Source organism: Corapipo altera, unplaced genomic scaffold (assembly GCF_003945725.1).
Source record: "Corapipo altera isolate COAL_440 unplaced genomic scaffold, ASM394572v1 61411, whole genome shotgun sequence".
In the NCBI taxonomy this organism is placed as follows: domain Eukaryota; kingdom Metazoa; phylum Chordata; class Aves; order Passeriformes; family Pipridae; genus Corapipo; species Corapipo altera.
In genome coordinates this window covers 7,591,023-7,605,628 of record NW_020884875.1, presented here as the reverse complement: position 1 = coordinate 7,605,628, position 14,606 = coordinate 7,591,023, and the positions used below count along the sequence as shown (strand labels likewise).

The 14,606-nt window shown below is 37.3% G+C and overlaps 1 protein-coding gene across 1 annotated transcript in view; it reads left to right on the top strand.

Annotated features, from left to right (window-relative positions):
- Positions 1-14,606, top strand: part of DEPDC1B (DEP domain containing 1B) — an 18,931-nt gene that overhangs the window by 1,029 nt on the left and 3,296 nt on the right. The window contains exons 3-8 of the mRNA XM_027635320.1: positions 4,516-4,651; positions 6,486-6,613; positions 8,717-8,847; positions 9,925-9,972; positions 10,414-10,554; positions 13,687-13,853. Of these exons, the coding sequence (XP_027491121.1) occupies positions 4,516-4,651; positions 6,486-6,613; positions 8,717-8,847; positions 9,925-9,972; positions 10,414-10,554; positions 13,687-13,853 (751 nt within the window). The remainder of the gene's footprint in view (positions 1-4,515; positions 4,652-6,485; positions 6,614-8,716; positions 8,848-9,924; positions 9,973-10,413; positions 10,555-13,686; positions 13,854-14,606) is intronic.

The following is a 14,606-nucleotide window of genomic DNA, read 5'->3' as shown; positions in this document are numbered from 1 at the left end:
TGTTTGTTTCTCCCCCCCCCCCCCCCCCCCCCCGTCCTTTTAAAGACTTTATTTTTCTTAGAAATGGGTAACTGTCAAGATTTAATGTTTGGCTTCAGTTTTCTTCACTTCTATTCAGTTAAATTCTGTAAATACTAACAAAATCTTTTACAGTTTCACAAGGTAGCAAGTTCTGATTTCTGTCGGTAGACATCAGGTTTGTTGGTGTTGGAAGAATACATATCAAGGTGATGTAGATAGAAGTGAGACTGCCATTGTTCATCCAGCTCCAGTTGTCCTCCCTCTCCCCCAACCCCATGAGTATTTTGGTTGCTGTTTCTGCTCCTTCTGAGAGAAAAGTCTTCTGAATCTAAGTAATTAATGATGTAACCTATTTTATGGTCCTTAGTTTATAGATTGAAATTGTCATAGAAGAGACAAAGCTTTGGTTGCTTACTGTTTAGCCTCTCAACTGGTGACTTGTTAACAGAGGAAAAGATTTTTCTTTGTGAGAAAAACTTAGCGTTACTGGAGTGGATTCTTTGACCTCTTGTGACCTCAGTTAAGGTTTGGATGTCCAGAAGTTGTGGGTTATGAATTTGTACCATCTTGTAGTGTGTTGTTCAGTGCACAAAAAGTATAAAAATGACCATTATCTTAAGTACGGATTTGTAACTTAGCATGGTAAGTCTTCTTTTTAAGGAAATGGGAGTTATCTTCATGCAAAGTAATAGGGAAAGTAAGTTAGCAATAAGCCTATACTTCTACTTATTATAGATTTTACTGCATAATTAAATTTCACATATTAATTTTTAGATCATGTTTTCTTACTATCCTCTTTGGGAAAATAAATAATACTGAATTCCCACTTGCTATGGATGAAGTTTATTTTTCAGTTTGCTCTTTTGCTCCAGTTTGTGTGTAGACCGAACCTAAACTTTTTTGCTGTTTGGTCTGTATGCCTGTGCTGTAAGTGCAGTTGTTCATTATTACTCTCATAATTTTATTTATTAATTTGGAAGACTTAAAAAATAAGAGGTTTGTATGCTGTAATTTTTTTCCTTGGTTATAAACAAACTTGCGTCAAGGCACTTTTTTCTGAAAGTACTGTGCTTTATGTTAGGTTTATGGCACTTCAGTTATTTACAGTCAGATTGGATCAGATTTGTGTTAAATTTTAGAATTTGTGACTCAAGTGTGAAGGACACGTGTATCAAAGGTCTCGTTTCTGAAGACACTTTGAGAATCTCACCCAAGAAAATCCCTTGCTAAGTATCTCGAAACAATACAGGCTCTGCAGTTTGTGAGCTGAATGTGACTGAAGGCTGCAAAAGGATGTTGAGGAAGTATCATGTGTGCTTGTTCTTAAATTCTTTGGCCATCTGCTTATGGCTGCTATGGAAGGGCAAGAGATTGTGACAGTTTAGCTAGTTGTTGATCAGCTCTGGTTGGGAAACAGGCATGGAAGACAAGAAGAGCTGCAGAGGATCTTAGGTCTTTGACCTTAATAAGGTTAAATATAAAGGGGTGGTATCGAGTGGGTTTTTTACCTGTTAGAACCAAGTCAGAAAAGGAGTTAGGTTCTGCTGCAGCACATGGTGCTGGGTGTGTTGTTGGTTTGGTACATTCCTAGCCCAGTCCTGATATGCCTATTCTAAATGAGAGCACTACCTGCACAGATTTTTTTTGCTGGTGTCTCCTTTCTTTCTGGACATGGACTCTCGTCAAAAGATTTAATATGGGTTTTGGTAACTGCTGGTATTACAGTATGTCTCTTTGGTTTGGGTTTGCCATGTTCATGAGGCTGTGGGATTTTTTGTTCATTTGTTTCATGTTAGCATCCTGACACATTCAACTTATTTTTTTCTTTCATTCATTTGTATTTTCAGGCATGACTTGCCTGGGCTGCAGGCTGTGGAAATTGGTTGGGTGAAATATTTCTGTTCTTTTAATTTTCTGTGTGCTCTGCCTAATGACCTGCTATTGAATAAGAGAGCTCTTTTGTTATGTATTTTGTTTTGATATTCTTTCTTCACTTCCCATTGAAAAGATAAATGACTAATTGAACTTTTTAAGTAAAACTGCCTTTCATGCGTCTTGAACTGGAGCCAGCTTTTCTCTGACTGGGCTTACTGCATAAATAAGCTATGTATTTTACGCATGGCTTTAGATATCAAAATGTGGGGTTTTCCCTGTTTATGAAACTAAACATTGATTTTCAAGCCCATTTTACTCATGCATTTCATGTCCTGGCGGCTCCCTCTGGTGGACTTTCCTAATGTTATATATTCAAAATAGTATTTTTTTATCTTCACTGTGTTGATGCAAGTAGTGGTACGAGTCCATTTCACTGACAGTGCTTACTCTGGAAATATTGACATACTATATGCTTTTTCTGTAGGTTTATCTGTTAATATGCTTTGACTGTATCCTGTGGTGCACAGTTGTCATTCATTACCTTCACATATAAGTGTGGCTGTCTGCTCTTCTTCACTTCACAGAGTATGCAAAAGAGATGTTGTCAAATCTTGATTTGCTTGAGGGTATTTGGCAAGTATTAAATATGAAGGTGAGATCTAATGTGACTTCTGAAAATAGAACACACAGACACATAGGTTTTTCTGACCTACTGGCTCAGTTTAGTCTACAATAGTGAGTGAGAAGTTACAGTTTTGGAAGCTGTCAGGCTTTACATTTTTTTTGAACTGCAGCAATTCTATTAAAAGCAATTGATAGCAAAATTTTGGAATGCAGCTCTAATAATTATTATACCATTGGTACCAATGTTGGTTGACCTTGTTCTCTGTCCTCTGTTCTGGACACAAAGAGGTATCTCTATTTCCTCTTTGTACAGATTCCTAAAACTAGTGTAGCTGGCTGTAAACCATTTTGATCTTGATGTGTCAAGCTTGGAATGCTCCTCAGCTCCTAGATTTGAGTAACGTTAATCTTTTCATCATAAAATCAGGGGGTTTTCATTGTTCATCCAAAAACTTGTCTTCATCTAGATCTTACTGTAATGCTGTGTGAAAAAGGGGAATGTACACCTCCTTTTCCTCCTTGTAAGAACTCATTCTTTCACTGATTGTTTGTGAATCAGGGCAGCAAATGGCACAAAGCTTAAAATTGTGAAGAAATAGAGATGAAACAGGGAACTGCTGAAAATAGTATAAGGCAAAAGAAAAAGGCTGCAGATGGTTAACATCAAACTCTAAGAAACTGTATCTGAAAAATGGTTGAGAACAGTCAACAGCTGAACATCTGCCATCTAATCTGGTTTACTTTCAAAAGGCAGAGTAAATCTTGCAGGATTAATATGAGATGCTCGCCGCTCCTTCTCAGAGTTTGTCTGATGGAAATGATATCTCTCTGTGTTGCATATACTCTGTTGAAGAGCACTGTGGAAGATGCCAAATGGTCTCAGTATTCATGGTAAAAACCCTTGTGTGTTTAACCCATGCAGAGTAACACTACTGGACTAACAACGCTGCAATACAACACTAAATAAAGAACTTATTAAACTTAATTAAATCTTATTGGAACTGCGTGACAGGATGGAGAAACCTGAGGATTTTTTGAGTGTATCTTTCTAGTAGGATACATATGCATGCTATCCAGCAGTGTACAAGCTCTTGTTGCAAAATCACAGACATAACTTTCTTTTACATTCAGATTAAAAGAGTGAGTGAGGCTTAAGTAGTTTCTTGAAGCATCAGGAATCTCAGCATCTAAGACCTAGGAGTGATAGTAAACAAGATCAGGTCTGGGCCAGTCTGAAGCTGTGTTGCCACCTAACTGATTTGTCTTTGTGGTGTGCTGTCATTGACTCCTTTGTGCATGGCTTAGTAATTTGATTCTGATTAAGCTGGATAGTTTGTTTTCCTTGTTTTCTACAAGGGCTGGTTTAGGGCTTATTTCTGCTAATTTCTTCAAGGCACTTCTTGAAATGCCTTAAAAAGTGAATTAGTTATCTGCACAACAGATGGAAAAAGACTCCAGAGAACTACAGGTTATAGTCTTTGCATTGGAAGCATGTGAGTACAAAAGAACATAGTAATGTTGATAAAATTTTGTGTGGACACTTGCATGCACTTTAATTAAATACAAATATTGGTCATGTGTCTTAGATATGTACCTTTACTTTAGGATATGCGTGCTAAAAACACACTTGACATGGGGGAAATCCTACCTGCAGCTTTTTCAGCAGAATCTGTGTCTTCTAGTGATGACCTGGGTCAGCTGTCTGTGTACAGGCAGCTGGTGCTATATGAAATGCACTGGAATATCAGACATTTACCCAAGGCTCAACTATGTCATGGGAGGTGCAAAGGACCTGAACTGTTCAAGAGCAGCAGCTGGAGGCCAAACAAGGCACCTCACTGTGTTTTACATAGTACTTAATACCAGTCTCCAGGGAACACTGAATGTCCAAGGCATTTGTTGTATTTCTGCATGTGACGGCCTACTACAGTTTTACATTAGTAAATATGGATTAGGTTGGTGTTCAGAGGCTTTAAAAATATTCTCTAATTGTAGATTTCCTCCTTCCTCACCACTGAAGTCATATCCAAAGAAACCTTCATGTGGAAAGGAAATAATTAAATTTCCAGACTGGAATGAACCGAAGGCTGGCACTTCTCAAGAACACATCCCAGTGAAATCCGTCACAATGGTAAAACACCCAGTTTTCACTTCCCCAGACATAAGCATATTTGGAAAGCAAAACCAAACTAATGACCTCTTTGTTGTGGCACAAAATACTTGATTATAAAATGAAATGCCAAATACTTTTATTTTAAAAATTTTGTCAACTCCTGGACATGGTAAAAGCCTAGGCTTTTGTAGTTATGTATATTCTAAATCCTTCCTCCAGTGTATCTTGTATGTGTGTGTTCTCGTATTCTGTGAACTCTTGGAACTTCTTCAATAATTTTTGCCTTTTTATTACTGCATTTCAGTGCAGGACACTGACCTTGGATTTCTTGGTGATCCATAGACTGTTTGGAAAAGCATCTCCTACCATTTTGCTGGACATCTAAAGTTTCTGAATGAATGGTTATTCCATATTTGCAATCCAATTAACTGTGTGCAAATCAAGTGCACTTTTTATGTACAGCAAGTTTCTGAAGAGGAAAAATATGGTCCTAAGAACTTCAATACTAGGTAGAAGATTAGGAAAGAAAAGAGAGTGCCAAAGACTAGTGAAGAGAATAGAGTATTTTAACTACTGAGCAAGTCTCTGCTGAAGTTTTAACATGCTACAGCTTCTAGTTGTCTGCTCTAAATTTCCATCCAAGCATCCTGCCCTGATAAGTGTTAGGAAAAGACTGCCTCTATGCATCTGACTCAGATGCAACAGCATGCAGTCTGGCATAGCTCAAAATCTCTTTCATTGGCAATTTGGATTAATACAGTGAACTGTAAGTTGAAGTAACTGAGGCAAAGGTATAAGCTCCTTTCTGCTAGCTCGTTTATAATAAGGTGTATCTTCCACTGGAATGCTGAAGAAAACAGATACCTGTAAATGGTGCATCTTGATTTGCTCCAGTATCAATCTGAGCACTTACTGGCTGTATGTGGATTGATGAGCATGGATCTGTGTTGTGAAATACTGATGTGGAAGACCAGACTCTTAATTTCAGAGAGTGCTATGGAAGACCAGACTCTTAATTTCAGAGGGTGCTATTTGTTTCAAAGTAGCTCTAGTCTAGTGTCATGAAAAGACAGACAATTAGCACTTGGAGTAATTAAGTGCATTCCTGGAGTGTAGTTTGTGGTTTGGTTGTGATCACAAGTAATACTTTTAATGCGCTTTAGCACTGCTCTGTGATACAAATCGAAGAACTGGGAATGACTAGGAGTTTTGTGTTGAAAAGTATGTTGCTGGTACGAACTGTATTGTATGTCCATCCACTGACACCTTAATGACAATCTTCAAGTGTCAAGCTTGGATTGAAGGTTGGGTAAAGGATAGTAGTTTTCTGCATTCTCAGCTTTACTTTATTCTGTTGTAATGATGGACTGATGAGTGTCTTCAGATGTAGCTATTTGCTTTTAGTTTCTTCAAATATAAAACCTGCTAATGAACTTGATGTTTAGTTATGATCAGTATATGCTGAAAAAGGATAAATTGTTTCTAATTCCTTGGTATTTCATCTAATAATTCTCCAAGAACTTTTCCATAAGCAGATGTGTAATCTTAAAATGGTAGATGAACTGATTTTTATCATGGAGATGACCTGAACACAGGATTAAAGGCCACTGACTCCTCAACTTTAATGGTTACCCTGATACACATAATTTTTTGGCTTTGGACAAGTTAAGGAATTGAGAAAAGATGTGTGTGTGATCGAGAAAAATGTTTCACAGCTGTGAAACACACTCACTTGCATCCTGAAAATTTTACTGGAATTTAGGAATGCTTGAAATGCTGTACCACAGTTGTAATATACTGTTTAATACTTGAAAAGGCACCACTTAATGAGGAGAGTTTTTTCTGATTTCAGAACTCTGAGATGTGGTACAAGCGACACAGTATAGCTATAGGGGAAGTACCGGCATGCAAACTTGTGTTCCGCAGAGAGCTAACACAAACAAATATAGAAGAGATATGGAAATCCATGACTTTGTCACAGTGAGTATACTTGTGAGTCAAGTTATGGTAACACTGTGTAGTAGGTAATAGACTGTCTTCTCTGGTAATCCTTGTAATTTCACCCACTCACTTTTCATCTCTGCCTTCAAAGCTGTAGTGTCTAGATTATACTACACTCTGCTACTCAATTTGTTATTTGGCTAACAAATTCAGCAAATCAAGTCTGCAAAAAAATTTTATTGTGCTTGGTACCTTTTGACTTTTTCATGTCGTGTTATGCTAGTCCTTTTGTTGTGTGGGCTTTGTCTTATTTGATCACTTTTTTCTCTGAGTCTTCTTTCTTTTCTCGTTTCTATGAAATAGAAGCACTTAAGTAGGAATGCAACACTATGAAAGCTTTCAATGTCAAGTACAATACTTTGTATGAGATAAATGGAGTATCTACTTGAGTGCTGAAGGCTTTGCGAGTCAGATATTCTTTAGTATATTCAAAAGCAATATCCCATGCAAAGTTGAAGTCATTGTTTAAGACAATTTATGCAGGGGTAAAAAGTAATACACATTAGCTAATATTACAGCACAGTTGAGGCCTTACTAATGATTACTTTAATGTAAACCTAGCACATTATGTGCATGTAATGAACTCGATGCTGAGGCAAGCAGCTTTGGTGACAGCACGATTGGCGGCGTGTACTTTAGTGCATGTGCACTGCCAGGTTTCCTCAAAGATGGAGATTGCAGGGGAGTGGAGGGACCCTCTAGTCTCTACCTGCAGCTCACATGAGCCTGATGGGACCTGGGCAACAGGGCCAGGGACAATGGTGGCCAAGCCCCTCCTTCACACAGAGACCCCTATGGAGCACTAGCAAACAGGGTTGGCACAGTAGTTTGTGTGAAAGGGTCCTGAAACCCTCCCAGCTTGACCAGGGAGCAATGGTATTAGCCCAGCAAAAATGGGGTGATGATGGACCCCGGGGACCACCAGAGCTCTGTGTTGCAAGATTATGACTGGGAGAAATGGGAGAATCGCAGTCCACCGTGAACTTGTTTGAAACTTGCTACTCCAGCTGGATGCACTTAAATCCGTGGAGGCCAATGGGATTCATCCCAAAGTACTGAAAGAGCTGGATGATGTCATTGCAGATCTCTCTCCATTATTTTCAACTGACCTGGGAGCCCAGAGAGGTCCCAATTGATTGAAACCTGGCAAATATTTTCCCAAGTTTTAAGAAGGCTAAGAGTGAAGATCCTGGTAATTACAATCCTGTCGGTCTCCCTTCAGTGCTTGGTAAAATGATGGAAAAGGTTATTTTGGGATTTAATGAAAAATGCTTGAGAGACAACACAGTCATTGATCAAAGCCATCACAGTTTCAACAGGGAAAAGTCCTGCTTGATCACTTCAATTTCCTTTTATGACGAGGTCCCCCTTGACCAAGGAACAAAGAGAAAACAATAGATGTGCTGGTTTTGGATTTTGGCAAAGCTTTTGATACTGGCTCTTGCAGTATCCTTCTAGGTAAACTGTCAACATGCATAGAGAATGTCCAGAGGACAGCAACTAAGATGGTGAAAGGTCTTGAGGGCAACATTTAGGAGGAGAGGCTGAGGTCACTTGGTTTGTTCAACTTTGAGAAGGTTGGGGAGTGACCTCATTGTAGTCTACAAATTCAATGGAGGCAGAGATGCAGATGATCTTTGGTGGCCAGCAGTAGGAAACAAGGAGATGGAATCAGGCTGTGTCAGGGAACTTTAGACTCCACATTAGGAAATGGTTCCTCGCTGAGAGGGTGATTGGGCACTGGAACAGGCTCCCCAGGAAAGTTTACACGGCACCAAGCCTGACAAAGTTCAAGTGTTTGGGCAATGCTCTCAGGCGATGGTGTGATTTTTGGGGCTGTGATACGCAAACCGGGAGTTGGAATCCTTGTGGGTTCCTTCTTGCTCAGGATATTCTGTGAATCTAGGTAGTCCTGTGAAGAGCAGGAGTTGCACTCGATCCTTATGGCTGCCATCCAACTGGAGATATTCTCTATGAAATGGAGGCCTCCTTTTTTTCAGAATTGTATCTATCCAAATACTTTATGTTTGCTTTTTCCAGATTAGATGATGTGTGAACTAATGTATTTATGTGTTTTTACAGATTACAAAAGGTCTTGGGTTTGGATTCTCTGGATGAAGTGTTAGACGTAAAACTTGTGAATTCAAAACATATAGTTCAAAATGCATACAATGTCAATAAGCAAGGCATTGTCACTTTAGAAGACAAATCAAGTGAGTATTTTAGAAGTTTTCATTTAAATTTTTTATATTGTAGTTTACTAGTATAAAGTATTAGTTCTAATTTATTGATGATGATGATGATGAATTTATACTAGCCTGTAGCATCTTTATACTTGTATGATCACATCTGTACTAGGGTTTTTACAAAGTAGAAGGCCATTGTTCTCCTCTGACATCCCATTTGTAAAAGTCAGTGTTTATTTCTGATTTACTCTCTTAAACATATTCCAGCTTTAGGGTTGAAAAATGAAGGTGGAAGAGCAGCAAATTTTTATCATTTATAAAGATAGGGATTTTATTCAGTTCAAGGTGGCTTTCTCAACCCTGCCCTTTCAACTGCCTGGAGTGTTTACATGAAGAAAAAATGTATTAAAAATTGGGAGAGAACCAAAATATACACTGAGAGATACTTAAAAAATTTTGTCAATGTGTTGTGAAGATAGTATCACGTTTAGAACTCCGTTCCACATCAGGGAGAAAATAAAGCATCTTTGCTGCTCTGACATATCACACTGTTATTGCCACCATGGTTTTCACAAGTTTTGTAGAGGAATTAAGTTTGATGTTAAAACCTGGTTTGATTGTGAATAAAACATCCTTCAGAATGTGTATGTGGGCATTTTAAAGACGGTTGGAGCACTTCAAAGTATTAACTTCAGCCTCATAGAAATGACAGAACTGAATATACAAGTGCTTTTCATCATCTTCAGTGCAAAGTAAACACTTCACTGTATTACACTGGTGAAGGTATAGCTTGAATTAGTTTGTCTGATTTTTTTAGGGTAGGTTAAGGATTTGTGATATGATCCATTTTGCTGATTGAGTTGCAAGAGCAGAATGCATACGTGGTTGACAGGGAATACTGAAGATACTGAATTATAGATTAAGATACTGAATTATAGATCAAGTTAGATCCTACATTAAGGTATAGCTTGACTGTGGAGTCAGTTCATTTACTACACAGGAGGAACTTGTTATAGTGTTTTCAACTGTGCTTTTATCTTACAGTTAGATATTTTTCTAATTTTTTCCCTCCTTTTAATTTCTGTCTGTTTCTTCCCCATGCAGAGGAACTACCTCACTGGATATTATCTGCAATGAAATGTCTAGCAAACTGTAAGTAATTCAGGAGGGGGAAAAATACCCCACAAACAGCCCACCCCCGTGAAAGTCAATTGAATTGACTGTGCCTTTACCACTTTATCAAATCCTGTTTATATTCACCTTCACTATTTTTTATGAAAATTGCCCAAACAAAGTTGGAAAAGACTTGCCAGCATGTATTCTCCTTCCAGTGCAGCTTATTTCAATGAAGTATATAATGGCTTAACTATTCTGTTCATGTTTTTCCTCCACTATGTGTCTTCACTAGACCTGTTGGGAATAGATCAATTCAGTAGATCAATAAAATTTCACTTATTTTGAAGAATGAGTCTTTTCTTTTTTTTTTCCTCTAATGGTGTATTTGCATGAACTGAATTAGAAAATGCTGATCTGGTTGGTAGCTTAAAATCAATGTTCTCCCTCTCTTTCCTCCCCTTTTTTTTTTCTTCGTAGGGCCCAGCTGCTCAGATTTGAAGCAGCCTACATATGTAGGCTTTGAAAGAGATGTTTTCAAAACTATAGTCGACTACTTTGACCAGATGAAAGAACCTCTTCTCACATTTCATTTTTTTGATGTTTTTGTTAGTGTGTTAGGTAAGTAGTTTGGGATGTAATGAAAAAATTATTCTTTAGATTTAATTTCCTGGAGTTAATTTACCATACTTAAATAGTATCACAGCTGAATTCTTTAGCTATGTAGAATTTTCCATTCTACATAGAAAACAGTTTAATATTTAAATTTATTTTATATCACAAGGTGATATTTGTATCCTTTTGATCACAATAGTTCAAAAGTCTTCCATTCCTTGTCTTCATTTTTAAATGCCTCTGTTCATTGCTTAGCATCTAAGAGATGGATTTTAACAGATTTTTCTTTTTTTACAAATACTTAAATGTCTTAAAAATTCTCATAAGCTTTTAGAAATTACTTGACTAAAGTCTAGATTAGAAAGGATTAGGGCTATAAGCACTGTTTTTAACCCTGGAAATATGACATTTGAAGGAAATTGAAATCCTTCATTGCTTAAATTTAGAAATTACAATAACTGATCCACTGCTTCTTTGAAGCAGTGGTTTCATTATTAACTATAACTTTTCAGTAGTTCACACTATATTAAATTCACCTATTCTCATCCTATAGATGGCCTATTGAAAGACAGTAAAAGGGAAAATATTTCATTACATTTTATATGGGTGCATTTCAGAAAAAAAAAACTGAGTTGAAAAGTAAGCGTGCTTTGTATCATGTCAGTTTTTTTAACTTCTTTTCCTGCGAACAACATTGCTTTTAGTAAAGTGTTGTGATGAAAAACAATTCAGAATAACACTTCTCTTTCTGGAATTTAGTATTTTTATACTTTCTTAGTTCACAATCTTTCTTCATTCTAAATATAGTTCCATTTCTGTCTTCTTTTTTTTAGACAACAAATATTCTTGATAATATTTTTAAAAATTATTCCTTTCCTTTCATACTCTATTTCTGTTTGCTTTGCCATTGTTTTTTATATTTTTCAGGTTTTAGGAGTTTTATTTCCCATAATTTCTCAGATGGAAAATTGAGAGAACGATTTCATACCAGTGTTCATATGGAAATCAATGAAAACTGTGCACTGTTTCAAAAAGTCAAAAATTAGTATTGTGATCTCTTTCACAAAAAAATGAGATGATAATATGGAATCATATCTTCTAAACATATGCACTAGTATGCTTGTTAAATTTTCTTTGAAGTTGGAGAAAGCGTTGCTTTGAAAATTAACTACAGTGCTTTACCAGTCTGCTTCAAACACTGTCTCTAAGTGCTGCCCTACTAACTACTGCACATTTTTTTTTTAATAACAGTTCCACTTTTACAGTGTGGAATTGACCAAAATGGTCGATGAAGTGATAGCAGTGGTGAATACTGTTTATGTTGAGAGTAGTAAAGCTTTCAACACTGTCCTTCATCACATCCTTATAGGCAACCTCAGGAAGTACAGGCTGAAAAGGTGGGTAGTGAGGTAAACTCAGAAATCAGTGGAGTTGCTGGGCTCAGAGAGTTGTGATCAGTGGCACAAAATTCAGCTGGCTGTCCCTTAGTGGTGAGTACCCCAGGGCTGATAATGGGCCAGTAATGGTTAACACTTCATTTATGACCTGGATGATGGGACATTCTGTCCTAAACAAGAACAGAGTGCCCTAACCAAGTGTGCCAATATTGCAAAATGGGGAAAAGTGCCTAAATGCAGCAGAGGGTTGTACTGCTGTGCAGAGGGACCTTGACTTACTAGAGAAATAGGTAAACAGGGATTTCATAAAGTTAAAAAAAAGGGAATTGCCAAGTCCTTTTCTGGGGAGGAAAACGTCCATGCACCAGTGAATGCTGGGGATGGGGGGGCCTGATTTGAAAGAAGCTTTGCTAAGAAGTCCTTGGAAGTCCTGGTGGACACTAATGTGACCATGAGCCAGCAATGTGTCTTTGAAGCAAAGAATATCAGCAGCATTCATAACTGCATTGAGAGTATTGCCAGCAGGTTGAGGGAGATACTTTCTCAGCGCTAGTCAGCAAGTCCAGTAAACACAGCAAAAATTATTAAGTCTTGGAACATGTGCCATATAGGAAAAGGCTGAAAGCAGGGACTGTTTAGCCTGAAAAGCAGAAGGCTCAGAGAGAATCTTATTAATGTGTATAAAAGATTGATATGGGAGGAGAAAAGAAGAAGGAGTTAGATCAGTGATACCCAATGACGGGGCAAGAGACAATGGGCAGGAACAGAAGTACAGGAAACCTCATTTATATAAAGGAAAATAGCATTTTAATTGGGAGGTCGTCAAACAGTGGAAGTGGTTGACCAGAGAGACTGTGGAATCTCCATCTTTGAAGGTATTCAGGACATAGTCCTGGGCATCTTGCTGTAGATGAACCTGCTTTGAGCATGGGAAGAGGTCTATATATTCTCCAGAGATCTCTTCCAACCTCCATAATCCTATGGGAAAAAAAAGTCTCTATTTGTTTTCTTCCTTTTTTAATAGAATTTTACTGTTAGATGTCAGTCATGCAGGTATTTTGCTTCCTGACTTTTTTTAGTGCTGTTTAGGCAAATTTGTAATAGATGCTTCCTTTGCACAACCTTATAAACCCAAAATGGTGGTGGTCAGACCTCTTTATAGATGAGATCTAAACTATTATCAGATTCTACTGTGCATGTCCAGTCTTCAAATATCTCTACCATGCTCACGGAATTGTTTTCTCAAGAGTCTGTAAGCAGAGTTAGGCACCAGTTTAACCCCTACAGGTGTGAGGGACATGTCGGTATTGTCATAGATGTCACTGATGCATAAGCACGTTTATGTTTCTCTGATTGTTGCCACAGGCTTAACATTTTATTGTGGTTGCTACACCTGTGCATACCATCTCAGGTACATTTAGAACCGAGGGGAATTAAAGTGCAAAGGATGAATCAAAACATTATCATTTTTCATGTATCCTAATATTTAGAATTGTTTGTTATGGTTATTAATATTTTCCAGTGCATCAGAAGGACATGTAAATACTTAAACAAGCCACCCAGTTCTAGTAGTCCAGCTCTAGGAATATCTTCCTAGTCTCTTTGGGAACTGAAGTTCTAAGGCAGTCTTGAATGAGTAAAAAAGGAATTTGGGGAGTTTAATATAGAAATGTTGTGTTAAATGTTATGGAAATACTTAACTGAGAAATGTTACCCTACCTCCTGATCTTGTATAAACCAGGACTGCTGCAAAAACACAGCAAGGCTGTAGAAGCTCTTCAGATATCTTGTCTCCTGCTGCCACCAGAAAATCGAAAAAGACTACAGCTGTTGGTGAGAATGATGGCAAGAATTAGCCTCAACAAAGATTTACCACCTCTTTCTGAATCAGTGAGGACCAGAACTTTGGTACGTATAAATGTGAAGCAGAAGGTCGAGGACAAGGCTTTTGGAGTAGCACGTATTGAAGATTCTTACTGGAGAGTGTATCCATAATACAGTTTGCTTGTTCGAAGAGTGGTTTGTCTATCTATTCTAGCTATGTTGAAAGCTAATCTGAATTTGAATAAACTGGAATTTCATGGTAATTTGTGAACACATGAAGAACTTGCTTAGAATTTTAGAGGTTTCCTTATCTTTCAAAGTTAAATCCCCACTGATTTCTCTATTCAGTAGAAAAACCCAAACAAACAAACAACCCCAAACAAATAAACAAAAAAAAAAACAGCAGAGGAGGTCTCTGGTCTTCTTTATCATTGCAGTGTGAATGAAAAAGACTTCCTGTTTCAGTCAAGGTTAGAAATACCTAGCTGCATATTTTGTTTTCAGCCATTTAAAAAAATCCTACCAGTTCATTTCAATAGTAATTTTTTTTTCCACCACAAAAGTCTCTGAAAAGAATTTTGATCAGATTTTGACAAAGCTCTATTTTTTGCTAATGCTTTTTCTTAACAATTCCAACTGGCTAAGAACATGTATTTATTTTGGTTAATTTTAAAGTCTTTGAAAATTAAGTGCAATGCAAAACTAAGCTGTAGAGCCATTCTATAAAAATTCGATAGTAATGTGCATAAATCTAAATTTGTTCCACAGCAATTAAGATTTTAATTAACTATGAATAACACTTGATTAAAATAATTATTTTTTGACTGCTAAGGTTAT